At 37.5% G+C, this 27,218-nt stretch overlaps 1 protein-coding gene across 3 annotated transcripts in view; it reads right to left on the bottom strand.

The window, feature by feature from the left end:
- The window catches only part of RNASEH2B (ribonuclease H2 subunit B), a 63,953-nt gene that overhangs the window by 25,493 nt on the left and 11,242 nt on the right, over nucleotides 1-27,218 (bottom strand). For all 3 annotated transcript variants that reach the window (XM_059377582.1, XM_059377581.1, XM_059377580.1), the window contains exons 2-5: nucleotides 13,136-13,207; nucleotides 11,032-11,139; nucleotides 6,861-6,937; nucleotides 2,614-2,728 (exon numbers count right to left, since the gene is read on the bottom strand). In XM_059377582.1, coding sequence (XP_059233565.1) covers nucleotides 2,614-2,728; nucleotides 6,861-6,937; nucleotides 11,032-11,139; nucleotides 13,136-13,207 — 372 coding nt within the window. The remainder of the gene's footprint in view (nucleotides 1-2,613; nucleotides 2,729-6,860; nucleotides 6,938-11,031; nucleotides 11,140-13,135; nucleotides 13,208-27,218) is intronic.

Genomic DNA, 27,218 nt, shown 5'->3' on the forward strand with positions numbered 1-27,218 from the left:
AATATAATAAAATATTAACATAGGTTGATTATTGGATTGAGTACTAAATAATATTTGCAGTTTTTTTATTTGAATTTTTTGTATCTTTAATTTTCTTAAGTTAAAATAATTGTTTTACCAGTCCATGTACTTTCATTTTCAAAGCAGATATATTATCAGCCTATATATTTTTCAGGTTTCTACCACGCTAGGCCTCAAATTTTTCTTTCTTTCTTTTTTAGTGATAGTAAGGCAAAACATAAAGTGATAATTCAGCTTAAATTTCATATAGTAAAAGATGTATGCCATTCTTTCTAAAAGTCTTGACAGTTTCTTCATAATCGAATTCTTCTCCTAAAAAATGACATCTGTATATCCTAAAATAATGGAAGTTTTAAAAACAAAACCAAAAATTTTAAAAATGAGAAAAAAAATGATATAGAAATAGTAGGATCTCTTACATCTCTTAAAAATGCATCATCCTGAAAAAGTCCTCTTCATCAAAATACACATAAACAATCTCACATTACTTGCCTTACCCCTTAACCCAGAACACAAATATGTGAAATATTTTCTTTGTGTCAGTTCTGTATACAAGGTCAGCATACTGAGATGGAAATCTTTTCCCATGAAGATCCAAAGGGTAATTCATAGTATTTTGAAGTTTACTTAAAGTTGGTCAAACAAGATAAGCATAGGACACGCACTTTCTCCACCAGCCGAACTCTGTCAGGCAATGTTGAGGAGTGAAAGAGAGTGATAGGAGTTCAGATGATGATTTAATCAATGGTCAGGGGTTCCGAGTGAAAGAAGGAAGGAATGAGAGAGAGGAAAGCTCTTGTTTTGAAATGCAGGTTCTAACAAATAACAAATGCCAGTGCATTAACACTGTTTCTGAATCTGGGTTTCTGGGTTGTGGTTTAAGATAACTGTTCTTTATATAGCTCATGCAAGCATTTGGGATAATGAATTAATTGCATTTTAATTTACGTTAGCTTGGCAAAATTAAAATGACTTAAACTTATCCCTCATTATTTAAGCTTTCAGAAATGGCTATAAGCCACTTCATTTGTTCACCCACAAAAAGATGGTTATCTTCTCCAAGCTCAGCATCGGGGAATGTCTTTAATGGGACTGTTTTGATAAAACCTTGGTGCCACATTCCAAATCCAAAATGGAGCCCTAAGCTTGGTCAAGGATGATTTAGCTGAACCTAAAATGTAAAATGTAATCAGCAAGCTTTCCCACTGTAAGCTTACACTTCTTGGAACCACCACTTTGTTGGGCTCAGAACTGTCACGGTTGCCAAACCAACCATGAACAACCACAGCTCATCAGCCTCTTGGTTTGGTTCCCACACTCTATGTCCATGTTAACCCTGAAGCTACTTGGATGACTTTTTGGAGACACGGATGCTAAGTTTGTATAGTGTTTGAACTTAACAAGACATACTCACATATGCTCACATATGCTTCACTTCCTTCTCTCAAAATTCAAATGAAAAGTATCTACAACTCCTCTCTTCAGTAGCCTCAGCCTCCTCCCACCTGTGTCTCCAGAAGGCCACCCTCACCGCAGATCAGGGCACAGCTCAACAGTCATCCCTGACTCCTCTGCTGTCTTGACTACCACCCAATACCGAATGACACTGGTTCTACCTCTTGGGGCTACAGTCTGCTAGTTCCAGTGCTGAGTTCAGGCTACCATTATTCTACTACAGCAGCCTCCGTGGACCTGCCTTCAATTCTCCAATAGGTTTTCCACATGATAGCCCTGCCCTGCTCAAACTCTGCTGATGCTCCGCTACCATCACACAAAGTCAGACACACATCAGCGCCTTTATCATCTGAACCTTGCCCTGCATGGGCAAGGGTGGGAACCCCTTTCCTTCCTTCCCTACCTTCATGTACCCTTGGCATTCTATACTCTGGCAAACTTGAACTCCTTAGCGGTCCTTACACATCACGAACTTTCCCATACATCCATGCCTCCGTAATGCTGCTATTCTGACTCATCCTTCAAGGCTCCACTTAGAGGCCCTCTCTCCCAGGACAGGAACACCATAGCCAATTCCCCGCACTCCCCATTTGCCAGGTTATAAATCTGTCTTGTGCATCCCCAGAAAGCCAGGAGTTCACTTTGATTACTTTCTGCTGTCATTGCCCTATTTGCATTTGTCCCCAATAGACTCAAAGCCTAGTAAGGTAAAGGATAATGTCTTATTTATAACTAGTTTAACTCTAGTGCTCAATATATGCTTCTTAGCAGGCATTCAATAAACACTTCTTGATTTAATGAAGGTACAGGCTTTATGTAATTTTACAAGAGAGAAATCTGAGGCAGAAAGCAGTCAAGGAACTTAACTGAAGTCACAGACTAGTTCAAAGAAGAACTGAAACCAAAGCCCAAGCCTGGTGATTTCTGGCCCTGTGGGAGACAGTCTACTGTATTCCACTGGTTAGAATTTCCAACACTGAACAGTCCAGTACAACAGAGGACCCGCACTGACGAGCAGAAGCAAGTCTCAATGACAGCTTCCCCTCCGACTGGCATAGTACAACCTTATATTCAGAGGGACAGGCACGCAGCCTTTCCAGCAGCCATAAGCCTGATTTCAAAGGCCACATACTCTACCTTTCTCCTCTGTCACATGTCGAAGTAACTTCTCAAGATCAGGAAGTTTCAGCAACAAGATGCAATTTGGAAACATGTCATCCACCACAACTTGATTTAGGGGCTGGAATTTTCCCTGAAAAAAGACTTCATTCAGTCAGAAGGCAAGCACTCCAGTCAGCAAACTCACACATTATAAAAAAAAGAAAAAGATACATCATCTCATAACTGGACCTTTAAACTGAGTTCAAAGTCATTTGTCTCACCTAAAGAACCCCTCCACTGGGATAGGCTCCAGAACGGACTCTTGGATCCCTCTAAGAAGCTCTTGAACGCCCTGGGGTTCCAACCAGCATACCACCCATATCAAAAGTACAGTCACAGAAGGGAAAAGTTCTAGAAGAGCACTAGAAGCCATGGAAGCTTATGGAAATGGTAAAGATTGCACTGGTCTGGTCCTACCCATTCACTGTGAGGAAGAACCAACTGAGGTCACAGAGCAGGGGTTCTAATCATCACTCAGGAAAAAGACCAGATCACACACAGATCAAATAGCTTCCCTCCCTATCCTTACCCCAGGGCTGAAGAAAGAAATGCTAGAGCAAGGAGAAAATTACCAAAATGAATCTGCTCCTGCCAGAACTGTCTGATAGTGCTTCCAAGTATAGACCATGATAAAAGAAAAGATAGCCAGAGGGATAAGTACAAGGAAGCTATACACATATTAAATCAGGCCCATCTCCAGAGTTGTGCAAGGCCTGGTAGCCAATGGGCCAGAATTCAGAACATAGGAGTTCAGAATATTCTTCTTCTCAATCAGGTTATATTTACTTAACTGTGCAGAAGCATGAAGTCTGTCTAAATCATTACTCCCCTGACTTGGGGATAGTGGACTTTATAAAAAAATGTATGGTTCTGCCCATGTCCCACTTTTAGCTCACTCTGCTTTTCTGTTTTGGTGACAACTCCATTTGGAGACAAAGAAACCGTCTGATCAGTTTTCTTTCTACAAATGCAGCTTTCTTTGGTTTGAAGGGTGAAATCTCATTCACTCAGTAGCATATGTCAAAGCTTGTCATACTTTCTGTTAAGTCAAAGAGTGGCAAGAAATGCCTCAGTTCCAATGCTGTCTTCTTCCTTCAGATAGAAACAATATCCACACATTTTCCAAGTCTGCCTGTCTTTAGATATCTACCTTAATCTATATTCTTTCATGGTCAACATATATTTTAAGTATTTAGCAATTTAAAACAATAATCATATACAATGAACTGCCACACAGTTATGTTAATTTCGTAAGTAATTAATACTTCATTCTCACTTTCTTTACCATATATACTCAAAAAGGAAATACAAGAAGCAACTTGTTTTGAATATAAAGTTAGTAACAGTTGGGATAGCTAGAAATTCTAGAAGAACTTTTCTGATGTTAAATCTTATGATTAAAAAAGACTAGGTCAACATTTCAAAAGTGCATACCAATATTCTTTAACTCAATAAGAAAATATTGTGTCTCACACGCAGGGAAGGAAATACCTCAATGTTTCATGAGTTATTTTATAGTGTACTTCAAGTATTTGAGAGGAAAAATTAAGATGGTTTACAGTGAAAGCCAACCACCCCTCTACTTCATTCTGTGTCTTTCGACTTGAAACAGCCCTCAGGACTCCCAAGAGATCCAGGGTGAGGATAATTCACTATGGTCATGGTCTCAGTGGGACACAGGGAAACAGCCCCACAACATGGGGGGGGGGCGCTTTAAATGTGCATCAGTACAGGTGCTAAGGCTGGCTGGTGACTTTCCCTCTGTTAATGTAACCTAGAAAACAAATGGGAGCCAACTGAAGTATTCAACTGAATATTATCAGATCCTTGCTTCTGGTGGTGACCAGACCATTTCTGGTGGTTCATTCAGAGGTGAAGATTTACTGTCCTCACCGCTCATATACCCTAAATATGCTGGCTCCATGGTAGCTTCCAGAGAAAGAGCACCATGAATGAAGGAAGGAATAAAACGTCGCCAGTCTAGGGTAACGGACAGAGGATATAGGAAAGGAGGGGAAGAAAAGAAGCTAAGCTGCTTCCAGAGACAGCATGACTTAAAGTTTGAAGTCCGTTTTATTGCTTTCGGTTTTTATAGCAAATTAAACTGATACACCCACCGTATGGAAGTTTTGGAAATTTGGTATAAGGACTAAATAAGATGAGCCCATAAACATTTAAACTATAAGCAAATATCAGAGTACGAAGACCCAGATTCTTCTAAGCAGTTTAAAATAACACTTATTCCTTAAAATTGTTAATTCACAGATTTTCAGACTGTGGTTGGTAGATGCTGGGGGGTCTCTCAGACCCTTTCAGGGAGTCCAGAGCTCAAGTCTATTTTCACAATAATGCTAGGATGCTATCTGCATCTTCACTGTGCTGACATGTGCACGGCCAAGGGAGGAAGAACTGCAGGCTTCTTAGCACCAGTCATGGCCATGGCACCAACCTGTCCTGCAGCTTCTGTGCTCTTCACTGCCAGGCAGGGAAGGTTAAAAAAAAAAAAGAAAGAAAGAAAGAAAGAAAGCAAGAAAGAAAGCAAGCAAGCCAGCGTCACTTCAGGATACCCTTGATCAAGGAGTAAAATCAATTACTTTTAGTTAAATCTTGACCCTGAGTACAAATCTTTTAAATATTCTGTGTGTTAAAAGTGATGCTGAAGCCCCTTCTGCTGCTACCCAGGTGCAGTAATCACCTCAAGGAAAAGTGCTTGCATCACTGAGTCAAAGGCAGAAATAACTACTTTTTGTGGGATACCATTTTTAACTGAAAAAACCATTAGGGACTAGTGCTGTTCAGACCTGGGTATTTGGCAGAACATAAAAGAAGTGAGCCTGGGACTTCAAGGAAAAGACTGAAAGTACTTGCAGCCGGTGATATAATTTTAACTTCCAAGCAAAAATTAGAATTGTAGAAAAGTTGTATCTGCTATGACAGCTTCCCAATATACAGTTTTCTGATGAGATCAGTGGTGATATTAACAGAGGAGGGAGAGAGAGAAATGAGTTGTGTTAACATTTGGAAGATCTGCAGAAATCAGTGGAGCAATATTTTCCAAATGACCAAGACATGACATTATAAAGTCCTACATAGGTAAAAAATCCATTCTCAGTGCAAGGCAGACCAATGGATTCTCATGTAAACAGAACACAGGAAATTCACTGATGGGGTTTCAGATTCTACATTGCAACGGATTTTTAAGAAACCACTTCCCCCTTGTTGGTTTTTAGATTAGTATCAAAGACTACGTTGTCTGAAGGTGCTATTGTACCAGTCTTCCCTTTTCTGACTCCATGTCTGTGTGAGGCCGCGAATTCTTCATATACCTCTACGGAAACAATACATGGACATGGACCGAATGCAGAACCAGATAGGAGAATCTCGATGTCCTCTATTCAGCCAGACATCAATAAGATTTGCAAAAATGGAAAACATGCCACAGTCTTCACTGAATTTTGTTATTTGTTTCATTAAAAACATGTTATTTATGTTAACATGTAATGGGCTCATTATTTCAAAATAAATTAATAAAACTATTTTAAGTTGCTCAGTTTTAATTTCTAATGCAGTAAATATTGATAGATAAAACCCATGGGAATAAAAAGCTTTTGGGGATCCTAAAACATTTTTAGAAGTATAATGGTATCCTAAAACCAAAATGTTTTAGAACCTCTGACTGAAATGATTACTGTTAATGAACTCTTTTATTGGAAGGGTATATTTCATCTACCTAGGAGTCCTTAAGTTGCAAGAACAGCTTCCAGGTTACTAGGCACACCCCAGCTAACCTATTTAACATCTCACAGAAAGAAAATGAAAGAAAATGTATTCTTTCCTCTCCTAAGGGCCAGGGTCAGTTTCTTAACATTTGTATTGTATTTCAAAACGAATGAGTACTTAACGATAAAATCCTCCTCATCCTTAGGCTTTTTGTCAAACAAGTAAGTCATGGGGCATAGAGGACTAGGCCAGTCTTAAAAGTCACTGGTAAACCAGTCAGAGATTAGTGCAGGTACTCAGGTTTGTGTCAGTGCTCTAACCCATGCCAGCACACGTGATACAGGTGTTCTAGACCAAATCTACCAACCTGAATCTAACTAAATTATATCTGAATTATTGGGACTCTACATTTGGGTCATTAAAAGGAGAGAGAGAAGAGAGAAGATCAAGCAAAAAACGATCTATTCTGTTCCCTCACTGTTAAGTCCCAAACAGAAACTCACCTCTTTACCAGTCTTTCTGAGGTAGTGGAGAAGCAGAAATAGAGGGTCCATGGGTGTGGCAAAGTGGAGAAGACCTCCTACAGATTAAAAAGAGAACAAAAGGAATTAAATGTCTTAGAAAGACAACTTACTGGGGCATCTGGGTGGCTCAGTGGGTTGAAGCCTCTGCCTTCCATTCAGGTCATGATCCCAGGGTTCTAGGATCGAGCCCCGCATTGGGCTCTCTGCTCAGCAGGGAGCCTGCGTCCTCCTCTCTCTCTGCCTGCCTACTTGTGATCTTGGTCTGTCAAATAAATAAATAAAAATCTTAAAAAAAAAAAAAAAAGAAAGACAACTTAGTTATTTCATCTTAATCCCAATATGGAAACCATTCCTTGAAAAATATATGTGAAATTCTAAATTCAGAAGCTCTTCTTACATAGGCACATGATTCTACATGACTCTTTTGAAATGTGCTACGGTAAGTGTAGTCACCATCTGTCAGCACATAACGTTATTACAGTCTTACTGATAGACTCTATGCTGTACTTTTCACTTCTGTGACTTATTTATCTTACAACCGGAAGTCTGTACCTTTTCATCTCCTTTATTTATTTCAGCCACCCCACAACCCACCTTCCCTCTGGCAATCACCAGTTTGCCCTTTGTATTTAAGAGTCTGTTTTTTGGGGAGTGCCTGCGTGGCTCAGTCAGTTAGGCGTCTGCCTTTGGCTCAGGTCATGATGGGGGTGGGTGCCTGGGATTAAGCCCCGTGTTGGGCTCCCTGATCAGCGGGGAGTCTGTGTGTCTCTATCCCCAACTTGTGCTCTCTTTCAAATAAAGAAAATCTTTAAAAAAAAAAAAATTAAAAAAAATTTGTTTCTTTTTTTATTGTTTGGTTTCTTAAATTCCATTTATGAGTGAAATCATATGGTATTTGTTTTTCTCTCTGGCCTATTTCATGTAGCATTATACCCTCTAGTTCCATCCATGTTATCACAAATGGCCAGATCCCATTCCTTTTTATGGCTGAGTAATAATCCATTTTAAGTGTAAGTGTGTCTGTGTGTATCTATCTATCTATCTGTACATATAGATATAGATATGTACATATAGTATATGTATATACAGATATAGATATCTATATCTATATATAGATACATATATCTATGTATATCTGTATATACATATACTATATGTACATATCTATATCTATATGTACAGATAGATAGATATAGGTATATATCTCCTCAGGCAAGGGAAACAAAAGCAAAAATGAACCACTGGAACTATACAAAAAAAAAAAAAGGTCTGCAGTGAAGGAAGCCATCAACCAAAGGAAAAGGCAACTACCGAATGGAAAAAGATATTTGCAGATGATATATCCCATAAAGGGTTAATACCCAAAATACATAAAGAACTTATATAACTCAATGCCAGAAAAACAAGTAATTTGATTAAAAATGGGCCAAAGACTTGAATAGACATTTTTCCAGAGAAGACATACATGACCAACAGACCCATGAAAAGATGCCCAACATCACTCATCATCAGGGAAATGCAAATCAAAACCACAATGAGATATCAACTCCCACCTGTTAGAATGGCTAAAATCAAATACAATAAATAATAATAATAAATAAAAATAATAAAAAATATAATAAATAACAAGCGTTGATAAGGATGTAGAGAAAAAGGAACCCTTGTGCACCATTGGCAGGAATGCAAACTGGTTCAGCCACTGTGGAAAACAGTATGGAGGTTCCTCAAAAAAGTAAAAATAGAAATATCATATGATCCAGTAATTCTACTACTGGGTATTTACCCAAAGAAAATAAAAACACTAGTTTAAAAAGATATATGTGCCCTGATGTTTATTGCAGCATTATTTACAATAGCCAAGGGATGGGAACAATCTAAGTGTCCACTGAAGGATGAATAAAGAAGATATGAAATATTTAGAAATCATTTTTTATTATGTTTTTATTGTGTTATGTTAGTCATCATTAGTTTTTGATGTAGTGTTTTGTGATTCATTGTTTGCATGTAACACCCAGTGCTCATTGCAATACATGCACTCCTTAATACCCACCACCAGGCTAATCCCCCTCCCCTCTGAAACCCTCAGTTCGTTTCCCAGAGTCCATAAAAATAATTTTTACCAGAGGTCCTCCTACTACCCCAAAAAAGGGCAAAGTTGGGGGAAATACTGACAAAATGTGAACCAGGCAAACATTAGGAGACCTGTATGTGTAAGTTTATCTATAAAGCTGCAGTAAAATGTCATTTCCTACACGTTTGAGGATGAAGCCATGGGCAAGCAATATTATTCTCTCCATGAATAGCTCCTTCTATGGTCTGTGGGTTCACAGCTTGGAATAGCCAATAATTCAAAGCTGAGAAGGTGGTTCCCCACTTGAGACCCCACCCTATTCAGACCTTACCCTAACGTCCTACTCCTTAAGGAAAAGGCAAGAGGAAACAAGTCTAACAAGACTGAACATAAGGAACAGGAGACTCTGTAGTAAGATTACTATCCAGGCTAGAAGGAAAAGAAGCGTATCAAGAAAACTACCTACCTAGTCCCCACTTTTCCTTCCTTAATCACAGCCTCGCTAAGCTCCTTCTTACACACTCCTTCTTCCATGGAGGTGAACGAGAAGAGATATTTCATCACATGGAACGATAAATAATTCCTTTATCTTTATACTTATTTTGGTTTCAGGAAACATAGGTACTTTCTTTGATTCCCTAACAGAGCAACCTACCTATACAACCAAGAAATTCTAACGCTAAATTATATATATGATTCCAATTCACAGAAAGTAAAAAAAGTTAAGAAAGTAATTTCACATTATGATATTACTTGATTATTTTTTTAAAGTAGAAGAGAAACTTATGAAAACAACCTATCAGAAGCTCTAAGCTCATTTTATATGAGGCATCCGTGATAGAAATTAGGAACAGGTTTTTAGGTCTGAAAACAATATCCTGGTGGCTATTCTTAAAAGCAGCTCTTTCTTCAAGGCTAAGTTTAAAAAGAAGACAATGATGAAAAAAGCAGGCACCTTTGCTATGAACATAAAACCACTCAAATAAGGTCTATTAAAAAGCATAAAAAGCAGATACCAACTCAGACAGTCCAGGAGAGGTGATCAATCACTAACTCCCAATATTTCCCAGTTTCATCAGGATATTATTGTGTCTGCCTAGCTAAACCCAACTGCAAGTATATTACGTTAGAAGTTAGAACTCTCATACTTTGCCAAACGAATAAGCATAGCAGCGACAATAAAAGGGAATATATACTTTCCACCTGCCAGACTATATCACAGTCTGCCATTGTATTTTGGCAACTGAAAGCCATTTCAAATATTTTCATGCACATAGGTATATGAAATTTATCACCAGCAATAAACTCTTGTTCTGGAACATCCTAGAAGAAAGACAAAGTGGCCTTTTTACACTCGCTCTAAGTGGAGACATACATAGTCAACAGAAAGCAGAGGACTGACAAAGAAATAGAAAATACTCTCAGGAAACAATGAGAACACAGGTAGAGGGAATGTATAATGGCCTCAACTATCACTGACTCGACCTTCCCCCGACTCCTTGAACCATCAGAACATGCGGAATCCTTTCTCCTTCTGAGTCAACACTGCTCCCAAATTAGAGGAACATTAAAAGAATCAGAACTTTGGTGTTGGGTATGTGTGTGTGTGGGGGTGAAGGGTGGGGACAGTAGTAATTTTATGACAACACATTAAAAAACATCTTTGTTATATTCTATTTCATTTTAGAAGTGCATTCATTTGCACAGAAGTAAGACATTAACACCTGAAGATCCTCAAAAGTATCTAAAAGAAGAACAAAGAGTTCCCAGTCCACACAATGTACGCTCCCGTGTTAGAAAAATGACCTAATTCCCGACCAGGGAGGCATCTGTGTTTTAGGAGACAAAGTGGAGTTACTAGTTTAAATTTGCCTACTATCTAAGATACATAGATACTGATTTAAACTTGTTCAAACTATCTTTCCTTTCCCCCTGATTAAATCCTGCTCTGATGCCAAGGAAGGCCAAAACATGGACCAGACTCCAAACTGGGCAGACAAGCCTGCACTCCAATGCATGATGGATGGAAAAGCTAGAGTATGTGTTTAGTTAACAGAAATATATACATGCGTCACTTACCTGACTGGACTGATTGATTTATAAACCAAGAATGGTGTTTTTCCTTGAAAACTTTTATTTCAAACAGCTGCTGTTGACACATATTGAACAAGTAAATGGTTCCTTCCCCTGTTAAGACAGATCTGTTTTTTATTTGTAAGTTTTCACACACACACAAAATCAAAAGACTGTCCAATAGTTCTGAGGAATGTTCCTAATATGGACATAAACATACATAGATATATTCTATACAAACTGACTCCGAGGAAAGTTTATAGCTATTATATACAGATGCTTGTTTCTCAGCTCTATAATCCTCACTGAACTTAAACCAGTAAATTAAAAAAAAAACAACAAAAAAAACCCGCAATCATTCATCTTAACTGCTACAAAGCCTCTCATTGACTCCTCCATTAGATCGCAAGGGGAAACCAGTTCTTAAACTACCCAAGCCTGATGCTTCCGCCAGATGAACTGAGCTGGCATGTGGGTCCTGTCACCAGAGGGCCCAAGATAGACCCCGAGGGCCAGCACTAAGTGAGAAAGGCAAGGGCCCTTTGATGCATGAAATTTTTTTCTAAACACAGCACTATCAAGGACCCTGAGTTTGAATCTATGTGGACCACACGTTGGGGGTGTGCCTTTGAGGAAGTTGTACAAACCTTTTTGTGCCTCTGTTTCCATATCTGTAAAATGGAAGCAATAGGGAACATACCTCACAGGGTTTTGTAAGAATTAGAAAGGCAGAACACATGTAAAGTTCCTAAAATAGTAAATGCTCAGCACATGTTAGCCTTGATTTTTCCACAATGTAGTAAATGCGAACATTTGTTCCTCTGTTGTTTACAGACATGTAGATAAAACACAAATTTTACAAGAAGCCTGACTTTTTTGTATACCTTTACTTTCATTAAATGCTTTACAACCTTTACTGCTACCTAAGACTTCTATAGAAAAAATGTGAAAAATAAAATTAGAAAAAAAAAAAAATACGGGGCGCCTGGGTGGCTCAGTGGGTTAAGCCACTGCCTTCGGCTCAGGTCATGATCCCAGGGTCCTGGGATCGAGTCCTGCATCGGGCTCTCTGCTCAGCAGGGAGCCTGCTTCCTCCTCTCTCTCTGCCTGCCTCTCTGCCTGTTTGTGATCTCTCTCTGTCAAATAGATAAATTAAAATCTTTAAAAAAAAAAAATTAGAAGTTAAAGATAATAGGAATTTTCAATTCAAATTCAATTCCACCTTGAAGAAAAGGAAACTGGAAGAAGCCAGGACTTTTTGCCTTTTTTGTGGCTTCTATTTATGTCTTTCCATCAACAACGGTAACAAGGCACTACCCAATAAATTTCTCTTGCTTTTGCTATTTCAATATTGTACCTGCCAGCACAATGTTCTAATTTGCTAAGTATCAGATGTCTACACACAATCTTACAAAATTAATAACAACCCTATGACATAAACCTTGTGAAATAAATTAACAAAAAAAACCCACATAAAGATAAATATCAGAATTACTATATTTTATAGTATATTTTAATATTTTTGCCTAAAAATTAGGAAACAAAATATAAAGTTAAAATGAAATTAGTTGCAATAAAATATGTATCTGTATACAATGCTTTTAATATAAAAAAAATCACTTCTTGAATTGGAACAAATATACCACCTTTTGGTTAGAACAAAATAAGGAAAGTACCACTAAAAATGAAAACACTCAAAATCTTGGCATGTCAAGTAAAAACTCTATTTTTTCTTTTTTACTCTGGCTGTTTATTTCACAACATAAAATGAATATAAGTGGACATTAATATTGGACAACTATTTAAGAAGAATTGGCTTAAGAAGGCTAAAGAAAAACAGTCTGTTTTCAGAGAGAAGCCAAACACACTACTTTCTATCTTGTATGCATTTCTGATGAGTGAACAGTTCTATGGATTTAAATTAGAAGAAGAAATAAACAAAATTTAGGCCAAGCTCACTGTTGTCACCCAGCAATGCCAACTTACTTTTAAAACCTATTAAGGAAGAACAAACGTACAAAGGTAAATAAGTATATACACTTTTTATGCGCAATGTTTAAAAAATACTAGAGTTACTGTAATCGGAAGAGAAGGGGGCAGGAAAGCTTACCTGAACACGGGTTCACCAATTTTACAAATATAAGTCCACTTTTCATCTTCTTTGAAGCATCTTTTAAATATTCTGAAAAGAAATAATGAATTTGTTAAATTAAAAGACATTTGCTTTCTTGCTCACCTTATTTACCTTATTCTCTCTCTTTCTCTTTTTTCCTTCTGTTTGAATGATTTTTCTTTGTAAACTCTCTAACTCCAATTTGGTTGTATCCTCTGTGTCATACTTAAAAAGGCCCTCTCTCCCTCAAGCCTATATGAATCACTTACATTTTCTCCCAACAACGTTGTTATTTTTTTTTTTTTTAAAGATTTTATTTACTTATTTGACAGACAGAGATCACAAGTAGGCAGAGAGGCAGGCAGAGAGAGAGGAGGAAGCAGGCTCCCGCTGAGCAGAGAGCCCGATGTGGGGCTCGATCCCAGGACGCTGGGATCATGACCCGAGCCGAAGACAGAGGCCTAACCCACTAAGCCACCCAGGCACCCCCGTTGTTATCTTTTTAATCTATCTGAAACATAGCTGGGTTTAAGGTATGGAGAGGAGATCCAACTTTTCTTTTTTTCAGTGAATTATCCGGTTGTACCAACGTTATCTTCTGAAAAACGCATGCCTGAAATAGTTCCTTTATGCTAAATGTTTAAACTACATTTGTAAGTCTGCCTATGGAAATTCTATTTTGGTCTACTAGTCTGTGTCAATATTAGCATTACTACTTTAATATTTTGATTATTATAGCTTTAAAATACATTTTAATATCTACTGAAGTAAGTTCTCTCATTATGTTTCCTCTATAATATTTTACTGTCAAAGTTTTAATGGTGTAGATCAAAACACAAAGACCATGACCATTTGATTTATAACATCTTCCATACATTTTGAATGCACATTCATAGAACGCATTTGGTGACTCTCTCTCTCCGAAAGGAACAAAGGGGTCTCATAATCCAGCAGATCAACAACCTACCAAAGAGTAAATCAGAGAGCTTTGGGGTAAGCAGTAGCACTTCATTGTGTTTATTTTCTGTGCCGCCCCTTCACCCCACTTCAGATCTTCATAAACTTGAATACAGCAAGCATGATTAGAAATCGGCTTACACATAAATGGTTAAAATACAACTTTCTTCTTCAAATAAGAGGAATATTAAATAAGCAAAAGAAAATATAAACCCCAATTTTGCGATTTCCAATCACAACTAAATGGAATACCAAGAACTTTATTTACCCTCCCACCTAAAACCATCAATGACAACAACAACAACAATAAAACAAAGGAAACTATTATTATGTTCAGGACACGGGGCATTGAGTCGTACAGGATAGTGATCTCTGAGAGATGGGCGACAATTAAGGTGACCTCTACGAATGCCCCCGCGTATTGCTGTGAGGAGTTTCCACCTGCCCCAGGGGGAGGCTGGCAGACACCCTGCATTGAGAAGGTGGGGCTGCAGGTTCTCTGGGTGGCACACAGGAAAGGAGAGAGGTACAGAGAAAGAAAACCCTAGAGCTGTGCAAAAGACACTGCCTGAGTATCGAACTGAGAAAAGCAGTGCATGCAGGTGATGAAACTACCCCAAGACTAGGAGATGAGAGGGGAGAGTACCTCACGTTCATGCAGGGCTCGGAACTCCAGACAGACGGGGAAGCCTCTTGATTCCGAGGACATAAAAGGGTCTTGCCTCAGCAGCAGGGAACAAAGAACCCTAGCCTAAATGCAGCTGTGGTACCAATAAATTAATTTTATCTAAAAAGCAAGACCTTAAAAAAAAAAAAAAAAAAAAAAAAGCAAGACCTAGGGGCACCTGGGTGGCTCAGTGGGTTAAAGGCTCTGCCTTTGGCTGAGGTCATGATCCCAGAGTCCTGGGATGGAGCCCCACATAGGGCTCTCTGCCCAGCGGGGAGCTTGCTTCTTCCTGTCTCTTGCCTGCCTCTCTGCCTATCTGTAATCTCTGCCTGTCAAATAAATAAATACAATCTTAAAAAAAAGCAAGACCTAAAAGGACCAAACTCTTTCTGAGTACCTTCACTGGGCCCCAGAATGAAGCTCAAGATTATTTACAGGAATACAAAAATATTCCTTGGCCGAAAAGATAAAATTCACAATGTCTGGCATCTAAGCAAATATTACTGTGCATTCAAAGAAGCAGAAAAATATGGCCCGAAATGAGAAAAATGAAGAACCCAATTATTGAGAGAGGGGTCCTGATATTAGACACAGATGTTCAAATGAATAGGCAGGAGCATAAGGACAGTATTCCTCATGCACAAAAAATTAAGTAGAGACACATAAGTTTTCTCAAAAGACCCAAGTTGAAATGAAAAATACACTAGATGGGATTAATGGCGGAAGAAAAGATTAATGAACTGAAAACATAGCAATAGAAACTATGTGAAATGAAAACACAGAGAAAAAAGAATGAAAAATAAATAGACATTAGTGAACTGTGGGACAACTTCAAGCATCCTAATACATGTGTCTGAAAGAGAGGATGTGGGAATGGAAAAAATATTTGAAGAAATTATAGCCAAATATTTTCAAATCTGATGAAAACAATAAACCTACATGTCCCAGAAGTTCAATAAAGCCAAAACACAGGAAATAGGAATAAACTATATATCACGATCAATACTTCAAAGCCAGTAATAAAGAGACAGATCTTAAAAGCAGACAGAGTTAAAGAAGACATACTATGTACAGAGGAACAAAACTAAGAATCACAGCAAGTTTCTTCATTGGAAACAATGCAAGCCAGAAGACATCTGTAAAGTACTGAAAGAAAACATGATGATCCCAGAGAAATTACCCTTGAAAAAATAAAGGTGATAAATAGACTTTTTCAGACATGCAGGAGCTGAAAGCAATAACCACCAACAGACCCACACTGCCAGGAATGCTAAAGGAAGTCCTGGCAGAAGGAATAGGCTACCAGATGAAAATAAGAATTTAAACAAAGAAACGAGAAGCACTGGTAATGGTGACTACAGGGGTAAATCAATAACAATTTTATTTCTATTACTTATATCTCTTTAAAGATCACTGACTAGGGCACCAGGGTGGCTCAGTGGGTTAAGCCGCTGCCTTCGGCTCAGGTCATGATCTCAGGGTCCTGGGATCGAGTCCTGCATCGGGCTCTCTGCTCAGCAGGGAGCCTGCTTCCCTCTCTCTCTCTCTCTCTCTGCCTGCCTCTCTGACTACTTGTGATCTCTCTCTCTCTGTCAAATAAATAAATAAATAAAACATTTAAAAAAAAAGATCACTGACTAAACAAAAATAGCAAGTTAGTGTGGGGTTTATAACATACATATAAATAAAATACATGAGAAGATAGCATGAAGGCCAAGACAGGGGAAAGGAAAGCATACTACTCTATGTTTCATCTTACTGTGTGAGTTTTTTCTGCCATCTGTGGAATGGCGTGACATCACCTGAAGCTAGATGGGATCGATATACGTGTGCAGTAAACCGCAAAGTGGCCACAAAATTAAGAAAAAATGCTGCCACTAATATGACAATATAGATGGAATAGAACCATAAAAAAATTTCAATCCTAAAAGAAAAAGGCAGAAGGGGAATGAAAAAAGTTAAAAAGGACAGAAGAGACAAACCAGAAAACAAACAGCAAAATGACAGACTCAAACCTAACCCTATTAATAATCACACGCAATGTAAATGTCTGTACACCTTAATTCAAAGGCAGAAATTTTCAGATTGGTTAAAAAAGTAAGGTAATCCTCTATGCCTGCATATAGAAACACTTGAAAGCTGCAAGTAGATTAAAAGGAAGAAGATATGCTTTTCATGCTAACACTAGCACGCTTTTCATGCTAAACTAATTAAAAGAAAGATGGAATGGCTCTGTTAATAACAGACTTAGAACATTATAGTAATAAAGAAGGTCATCCCACTGACTGACTGCACTTAGCATCAAAGCTTCTAGCTCCATCCATGTTGATGCAAATGCCGATTTCATTCCTTTTTTATGGCTGAGTAATGGTCCACGGTGTATTCACACACTACCTCTTCTATATCCATTCAGCTATTGATGGACACATGGGTTGCTTCCCTATCTTGGCTATTGTAAATGATGCTGCAGTAAACATAGGAGTGCACATATCTTTTCAAGTTAGTGTTTTCATTTCTTTTAGTAAATACCCAGTAGTGGAATTACTGGATCATACGGCAATTCTGGTTTTAATTTTTTTGAGGCGCTCCATACTGTTCCATAGAATTTCACTCCTATTTGGAATTTAAGAAACAAAACATACAAAAAAAGAAAAAAAGAGACAAACAGTAAAACAGACTCTTGACTGTAGAGGACTGGTGGTTCCCAGAGGGGAAGGTGGTTGGGGGGGGTGGGTGAAACAGGTGAAAGGAATCAAGAGTACCCTCATCGTGATGAGCACTGAGTGGTGGACTGTGGAATCACTGTATCATACACTTGAAACTAATATATGAATGTTAGTTATACAGGAATTAAGTCTTTTTTTTTTTTTTTTCCAAGGATGTGATTTCCTGGTGATTTCCTCTTTAGGAAAACCTCTTTTCCTAAGGAGGAAATCATTCTAAATGTTTAAGCTCACAGACACAGAGCTTCAGGATGCACTAGATGAAAGCTCATAGAACCCTGTGCCCCAATTCCAACCCTTGGCAACTGCTAATCTGTTCTCCATCTCTACAGTTTCGTGATTTTGAGAATGTTATAGAAATGGACATACAGATTTAATTTTAGGAGTCTTTTAAGACTTTCCTTTCTGCAACTTATAAAAATGTGAAGGATAAAGTTTAGCACTGTTAAAAACTTTTCCACAAAACTAAAACAGGTTGTGGTTTTCCCTCCTTCACCCTGCTGTTTCTCACTATTTCAGCTTCACTGTCTCTACTATGTCAAGGCATGGAAAAAGCGACCTCTCTCCTTCAGCAATACACCTGTGGTTTTACTTCAGTACTATAGTGAACCTTTCAGCTTGAACGTGGTGAATCGTTATTGATTTTTTTGTTTCCTTTTTTTCAATAGAAAGTTCTAGTTCTAGGGATTCTCGCCAGCTCTCCTTCAGCTTTCCCATTCTTCCAGCGCTTAAAATGATTAAAATTTATAAATACTAAAAGTCTAAAATATATATTCTTAACAACTATACAAGGGAAGCAGTGTTTCCATTTTTCTCACGAAGAGCACTAAATCCAGAGGATTAACTATAGCCTAAAATGTCAAACTGTAAACTTTGGAATTACTAAGTACAAATAAATACTGACATTAATGTGTTCTGCTGCAAATGCCAGGGTTCTCTGAAATACACTTTGAGATGTATTAGTGTAGATAATGCTGAAATGTCTACGTAGAATGGGAAAAAAAAAATCTTTTCTCAGTTGTGCCAATAAAATAACCTGCAGTTGTATTGAATATTTCAACACAGAATTCCAAGCGAGATGCTATTCTCAGGTTGTTTTACCTCTTTAACAACAGAATGGATTTTAAAATTAATCTCTCCTGCCTACTTCACTCATTCAGTTTTTAACTATTGATTAGCAAAGCAGACCTGGCCTGTTCCCATGAGGAACTTTTGGATGTTCCCTGGAAGAAACAGATACTGAGTCAACAATCATACAAAGGCAGACACCAAATGTAACAGCTACTAAGAAGAAGAAATACATGGAATTTGAGACCTTAAGATAGGGGACACAACAAAGAAGAGTAGGTCTGAGAAGGCTTCCTGTGCCTCACATTAAGTTCTTCGCTGTGATGGCTAAGAAGTCAAGGGAATTATGCTTTCACTTCACCAGGGAAATCTTCAGGAGGCTCCTGGGCCAAACTCAAGCCACAGAAGGGTTTTGTTTGATTTGCACATTTGAAAAAATTTGAATTTAGGTGCCAATATTTGGAAATCGGGTGATTTTTACATAAAGGGCGCCCTTCAAATACGTGCTCCCTAGATAAGAAAAAAAAAAAATCACTTTGATTGCCTTGTACAATCAAACAGGCAACAACAAACTAACTTTGTCAAAGTCCAGCTACCACTTTCTAGTTCCCCTTAGTCCTCTGTCCCATCTCGTATACCCATTGCACGGTCGGGGGATTATCAGATGCCATGTATGGTCTCACGAAACCACGTTTTTGTCTGCTAGAATCTATGAACCCACGGCACCAAGTATGGTGCTGAATAAAGAACCATTCACTAATAAACACCACTCTCTTACTGAATCTTTTTTTTTTTTTTAATTACCAATCTTTATTTTATATTATTTTATTATAATTTTCTGTTCCCAGTACTATCCTAAGCACTAAGGATACAGCTGTGAATAAAACAAAGCCCCCTGCTCTCATAGCAAGACTGCATTCATAAGGGCTCTTTATCTGCCCCGCCCCCACCCCTCACCCCCATCTTCTTCTCCAGTCCACTTAGTCAGTCTCCATGCTCCCCTCTCAATCAACCAGACTTACAGGACAGGGAATAGGGCCCAGATCTACCAGACCCTGGAGGCCCAGGGTGCAGAACATAAAATTCATTCCACAAATGTGATTTATATTTATAATTTAAATTTATATTTATTTTTTATTTATATTTATTTGTATGTATTTTATACATTTAAATTTGTAATTTAAATTATAAAATTTAAAATTTGCTAGGAGCCACATTAAAAATAGGTAAAATAAGTGTCAATAATATATTTTACTTAACCCAATAGGCATTTTCAATTCAACATGCAAAGAAAATTTCATATGAAATGTGTTAGCATGATGGTACCTGTGGATTTTTTATAGATGCCCTCTATCAGATTGAGAAAGTTCCCTATTCCTAATTTTTGGACTGTGTTTTAGGATGAAATAGTGCCATAATTTCTCAAACGCTACTTCTGTGGCTGTTAAGATGGTTATGTGGTTTGGGGCTTTTATTTTATTACAATGGTATATTATATTGATTGATTTTAGTATGTTGAATCAACATTGCATTCCTAGGATAAATCTCACTTGGTCATAGTGTATAATGCTTTTTACATACTTCTGGATTTGGTTTGTTAGTTGTTGAGGTCTTTTGCATCTATGCTCATAAGGGATATTGATCTGTATTTTTCCTATGCCTTTGTCTAATGTTGGTATGAAAGCAATATTGGCCTTGTAGAATTAGTTGGAAAATGTTCTCTCTCTTTCCTTTTTTGGGGAAAACTTTGCAAAGGATTCATATGAATATGCTCAATGTTTAGTGGAACATACCAGTGAAACTATGCAAAGATTGGGCTTTTTTTGCCCCTGTGGGAAACTTTTAATCTAACTTAATTTCTTTACTTGCTATAGGTCCATTCAGATTGTCTATTTCCTCCTGAGTTGGTTTTAGTAATTTATGCCATACTAGAGCTTTGTCCATTTCATCTAAGCTATCTATTTCTTTGGCATACAGTTGTTTGTAGTGTCCCCCATGATCCTTTTTAATTTCTGTAAGGTCAGCAGTGATGTCCCCTCTTTCATTCCTGATTTTAGTAATTCAAAACTTCTTTTTTTCCTTGGTCATTTTAATGAAAGATTTGGTAATTTTGTTGATGTTTTCAAAAGGACCAACTTTGGTTTCATTGATTTTTCTCTCTGTTGTTTTTCTATTCTCTACTTTCTTTATTTCTACTCTAATCTTCATTCCCTTCCTTTCTATTTGCTTTGGGTTTGATTTGTTTTCCTTTTTCTAGTTTCTTAAACTGGAAATTTGGGTTATTTGAGACCTTGCTCCTTTAGGCATCTGCAACTACATATTTTGCTCTGAACATTGACTTACTTGCATCCTTTATGTTTTTTATATATTTTGTGTCATTTTCACTCATTGCATTCACTTTGATCCACTGGTTATTTTAAGAGTGTGTCATTTAATTTCCACATTTGTGAATTCCCCAAATTTCCTTCTGTTATTGCTTTCTATTTTCATTTCAGTGTTTTTGGAGAGCATATATTGTATAATTTCAATCCTTTTAAATGTAGTGAGGTTTGTTATGGCCTGTGATTTTTTTTTCGAGAGAATGTTTCATGTTCACTTAGGGAGAGTATGTATCCCATTGTTGAGTGGAGTGTTCTACAGATGTCTCTTAAGTCTAGTCATTGTATAGTGTTGTTCAAGTCTTCTGTTTCCTTGATGATCTTCCTCTGAGTTGTTTTAGCCAATTGGAAAAGGGTTACGTAAATCTCCTCCAACTATTATTAAATTGCGTATATTTACCTTCAATTCTGTCAGGTTTTGGTTCGTGTGTTTTGGGGCTCTGTCTTCAGGTGTATATATGATTATTAGATCTTCCTAATACACTAACACTGTTATCATTAAAAAATAACCCTTTTTGTGTCCAGCAACAATTTTTGTCTTAAAGTCTATTTTATAAGATATTAGTATAGTCACTCCAACTCTCCTTTGGTTACTTGGTTACTGTTTGCATGGTATATCTTTTACATCTGTTTATTTTCAACCTATTTGTGTCTTTTAATTTAAAGTGTGCATCTTTTAAATAACATACAGGAGGGTCATGCCCCTTCACACACACATACACACACACACACACACACACACACACACACACACACTGTGCCAATCTCTGCCTTTTAATAGGAAAGTTTAATGCATTTACCTTTAATATGATTACAGATAGGTAGGATTTACATCTGCCACTAACTTTATTTTCTATATGCCATATGGTTTGTTCCTCTATTACTGCCTTCTATCATGTTTAAGATTTTTTCTAGCACATTGTTTTAATTCTCTTTTCATTTCTTTTACTGTATTTTGGGGGAGTTATTTTCTCAGTCATTGTCTTGAGAATTACACTTAGTAACTTAACTTACAATAATGTAGTTCATATTAATATTAACTTGAAAACTTCAATAGTAACCAGAAACTTTCCTGCAATACATTCTTTTTCCTACCCCTCCTTTGCGCTAGTATTCTGTGCCATATACATACATATATACACAGGCATATACATACACACACAAATTATATCTTTATATAAGCCCATTAACCATTTTATATCTTTTGCCTTATGAAGTTGTATTTTTAAAAAAATTTTAAAAGACATTTATTTATTTTAGAGAGAGAGCGAGAGCGAGAACATGAATGGGAGGGACAGAAGGAATGGGAGAGAATCTCAAGCAGTCTCCAGACTGAGCCCAGAATTTGACACAGGACTTGATCTCACAACAATGAGATTGTGACCTGAGCCAAAACCAAGAGTCTGACGCTCAAATGACTGTCACCCAGGTGCACCTGAAGTTGTATTTTAAATTAGACAGAAAAGAATCACAAACAAAAATACCATTGTACTATCTTTTATAGTTCGCTATGTATTATCTTTACCAGTGCTATGAATATCTCGTGTGGATTCAAGTTACCATCTAGTTTCTTTTCCTTTCAATCTGAAGGACTCCCTTCATGATTTTTGAGAGTCAAGTTTGCTAGTGATGAATTCCCTCAGTTCTTCTGTATCTGAGAATGCCTTAGTTCCTCCCTCAGTGGTTTTTTTTTTTTTTTTAAGATTTTATTTATTTATTTGAGAGAGACTGAGGGAGAGAGAGAGAAGAGCAAGCATGAGTCAGGGGAGAAACAGGGGTAAAGGGAGAAGCAGACTCCGCCTGAGCAGGGAGCCCAATGCTGGGCTCAATCCTGGGACTCCAGGATCATGACCTGAACCAAAGGCAGATGCTTAACTGACCGAGCCACCCAAGTGGCCCTCTCCCTCAGTTTTGAAAGATAGTTTTGCCAGATATAGAATTCTTTTTCTTTCAGTATCTTGAATATGCCCTCCAATTAACTTCTGGCCTCTATGATTTCTAATGAGAAGTCAGCAGTTTATTTTATTGAGGATCTCTGTACTTGATAAATCATATTATCTTGCTACTTTCAAGATTCTCTCTTTGTCTTTATCATTTGACAGTTTGACTACGTGTGTGTAGGTATGGATCTCTTTCAGTTTATCCTACTTGGAGTTTATTGAGGTTCTTGAATATGTAATGTTTTTCAGCAAACTTGGGAGGTGTTTGTCCAATCTTCAAATATTCTTTTTGCTCCTTTTCCTCTCTCTTCTCCTTCTGGACCTCCCCCATACATATGTTGGTGTGCTTGGTGGTGTACCACAGGTATATGACATTATGTTCTATTTTCTTACTGCTTTTTTCCTTCTGTTCCTCAGGCCAGCTAATCTTAATTGACCTGTCTTCAAGTTTGCTGTTTCTCTTCTCTGCCAGTCCAAATATGCTATTGAGCCTGCTAATGAATTTTTCACTTCAGCTATTGTACTTTTCAACTCCAGAATTTATATATTTTTTATAAATTTCTATTTCTCTTTATTGATAAACTTTATTTTGTAAGGTTTCATTATCATACTTCCCATTAATTTTTAAGACATATTTTGCTTAGTTCTTTAACTATATTTATAATAGCTGATTAAAATCTTTGCAGAGTAAGTCCAACAACTTGGCCCCCTCAGGGACAGGTTTTATTTACTACTTTTTTTTCTCCTATGTATAAACCTACCTTCCTTTTTCTTCAGGTGTCCCACACCTTAACAAAAAAAAAAAAAACAAAAAAAACAAAAACAAAAAAACAAAACAAAAAAAAACCCTAGACATATTAGAAATGTAATAATTAATGTGACAATTCTGGAAATCAGACTCCCCTTCCCCAACACTCCAAGATTTATTGTTGTTGCTGTTCTTTGTCATCATTGCAGTTGTTGCTATTTGTTTAGTGACCTTCCTGGACTAATCCTATAATGTCTGTATTCTCTGTAACCACTGATGCCTCAGTTAGTTTACTGGATAGCTAACGATTAGTCTGAAGTTTGTTAAATGTTTTGAACAAATCAGCCTCCCAATATTTGCTGAGAAATTCTGCATGTGTTTTGGGATACGCCTGCAACACTCAAGTAATTTTAACTTCTGCCTTAGCTTTTATTAATTGCTTGCCTAGGACCTCAATGTCAGTCAGAGGTGAGAGATTAGGGCCTGTCAGGTCTTTCCTGGGCATGCACACAGTCCTGAATATGTGCTCAGTCTTTTAATTTCCTAGGACTATGTCAGAGCTTCTAAAAGTCCTTTAGGGAGATACCTTATCCTCATATCTCACTTTTAAGTTTTTGACCAGGTCCTTATTTGCCCAACTGCTATTGCCCCCTCAGCAGTTGATCTATTAAACAATTGCCACTGATCATTTTTGACAAATGCCCTGAGGACAAGATATTTCCTGCAGAGCAAGTTCGAAGCTCCAATCAAGCTTTTCCAGGGAAATGCAAGACAGGTCAAACAGGGACAATGCTCTGGGAATGGGACTTCTTAAGAAGCTCCAAATGAGGCCTGTCCAGCCCAATGGTTGCAAAGCTGCTGGTTTTTATAAGCACCATGTTTGCAAGACTGCTATTTTTCAAGGTTACTGTAGACCTGAAGAGAGGGATATGTGAGCAGTTCAAGTTACAATGCCACAAAGACTGCTTAATGAGGTTCATCAGTTTTTCCTGAATAAACACTTCTCAGACTGTTGGAAGACTTTGGCTAATTTCAAGAGTTTTGAAAAAGTTGACTTTGGCCATCTTTGCCAATGTTTTCATTGCTTTTATGGAGGATTTACCCCCACTGGATTTTGATGGCTTAGCATAAGTAAAGAACTTATATTGCTATAAGACTTCGGATAAATTCTTTAATCTATACCTGGCCTCAGGCACACAAAATTACTTGTGACTATAAATTAAAGGCTCTATGAAAGTTAAGGGTTTTTGCTGTTGTTGTTGTTGTTGTGTTTTTATTTTTTTTAACTTTCATTTAAATCTGGAAAATCCTGTATCATCCCATGGACCAGTTTCTCATCCAAAGGCTTAGAAGCTCCATCTTTTTTCTAACTTTTACCTACATCTAGCATAGCTAAAGGATAGCTAAATTAATTAAGGAAGAAAAAAAAATCTGTTTTTAGAATAATGGGAAGGAATCTGAAGCACAATCTATTAACCTAGTTTTAATTGAGCCCTATTTCTTTGATAATGTCTGCATAGAAAAAGCACAAGATCTGGAGACAGAGAAGTCCATAATCGACTCACAGCTCCACTTCTTCTCAGCAGTATGAGCTTGGGCATGATACTCAGACTCTGTTGCCTCAGTTGTCTCATTTATAAAATGTGCATAATAATTATTATTTTATAGGTTTTTCTTAAGCTTAAATATATGTGAAAGTGCTAGAATACATAATAAGCACTCAGTTGAAAACCAGTTTTCTTTCTCTCAATAATATGGAAACATTAAGAATTTGTAGGGAGGGGCACCTGGGTGGCTCAGTGGGTTAAAGCCTCTGCTTTCAGTTCAGATCATGATCCCAGATCCTGGGATCGAGCCCCGCATCGGGTTCTCTGCTCAGCTCTCTCTCTCTCTTTCTCTGCCTACTTGTGATCTCTGGCTGTCAAATACATAATAAAAATCTAAAAAAAAAAAATATATATATATATATATATATTATATATATGTAGGGAATAATAAGATCGAAGTATAAAAGCTGAAGAAATTCTAAGCACAAAATTATCTAAGGGCCTAACAATTAGCTTTCCAAGAAGAGATTACATTAGGACTGGGATCTTTTTTTTAAGAACCCCAAATATAATGCATTTTACATGTGAAAATTAAGATTGTATATAGTAAAATACCCAGTTTTTGGCACATGTGACATGCTCAACAAATGTTACATGAATGTGTTCTTTGATTTTAGAAAAAGCTCAGTAAGAAAGGGTGAAACAAGTTTTGATACTTAACAAGCTAAACTTCATTTATCTAGAAAATTGACTTGTATGAAACACCTTCTTCTAAAACTATGCTGAATAAAGTAAAACTTCAAATTATATATTTTTTAAAGAGTAGGCTTTACATTTTCTTTCTTTCTTTTCTTTTCTTTCTTCTTCTTCTTCTTCTTTTTTTTTTTCTTTAGCTATTTTCTCTTACAGAAGAGAAAACATAAGCCATGCTGGCCAAAAGAGTGTTTTCACAAAAATAAAAGAATTCAGACAAATCAGAAGCGGGTACTCAGTCTTTTCAGTCATTTCGGACTCAGAAATATCTTAAACTTCCCAACAGTCTCTAGCCCTGCCGGTCTAGCTTCTTACGCCTAACCAATCCATAGCAGTTTTCTTGTGGTCTTTGTGTTTTCTATAAAAGTCCAATTTTACGTCCCACTGGTCACCATTAACTCTAGCAGCAAATCTTCCATCTGTTTACCATCCTGATCTAAGTACCTCAACAGAAAGGAAAGTCTGATTGCTTCTTTCCTGACATTTGAACTTTAAAGAAAACATACCAGTGATAAAGAGACAACTGTGTCCAATGAATGTAAAACAATGAATAGTGACTAATATGTATTGGGCATTTACTACACACTGGGCAATGTCCTTGATATAACTTACATAATATTATCCTTATAACAGCTCTATGAAGTAGGCACTATTTGGGATTCCTACTTTCTTGCATGAGAAAGTTTTCCAAAGTTAAGAAACCAGGTCACAGAGCTATTTAACTGTATGTAGAGCCAAGAATAAACTCAGGCAACCAACAGTTTCAACTATGATACTTCAGAGAAACTCTTAATCTCCCATCTCATCCGTCTCAACTCAAAAAACAGAAACTGCAGCTCTGAAGCACAAGAACTAGCTCGTACAACTGTTCTCTCACAACACAGATGTCCCAGACTCCTCCGTCTCCTCTTATTGTGTCCTTCCCGGCCTTGAGGACCAAAAAGTCATCCGGTCAGCTGCCCCCACTTTAGTGCGGCCAGAATCCCACACTGCCAGAGGTGCATGCAGCAGAAGGAAAACAGGAAAGGGAGAGAGAGAAAAGGGTTCGACCAAAAGAGACATAAATAAAGGATGAGAGAAATGTGTTGGGCGCCTGGGTGGCTCAGTGGGTTAAGCCGCTGCCTTCGGCTCAGGTCATGATCTCAGGGTCCTGGGATCGAGTCCCGCATCGGGCTCTCTGCCCGGCAGGGAGCCTGCTTCCCTCTCTCTCTCTCTCTCTCTGCCTGCCTCTCCATCTACTTGTGATTTCTCTCTGTCAAATAAATAAATAAAATCTTTAAAAAAAAAAGAAAAAAGAAA

Source organism: Mustela nigripes, chromosome 15 (assembly GCF_022355385.1).
Source record: "Mustela nigripes isolate SB6536 chromosome 15, MUSNIG.SB6536, whole genome shotgun sequence".
NCBI lineage: Eukaryota > Metazoa > Chordata > Mammalia > Carnivora > Mustelidae > Mustela > Mustela nigripes.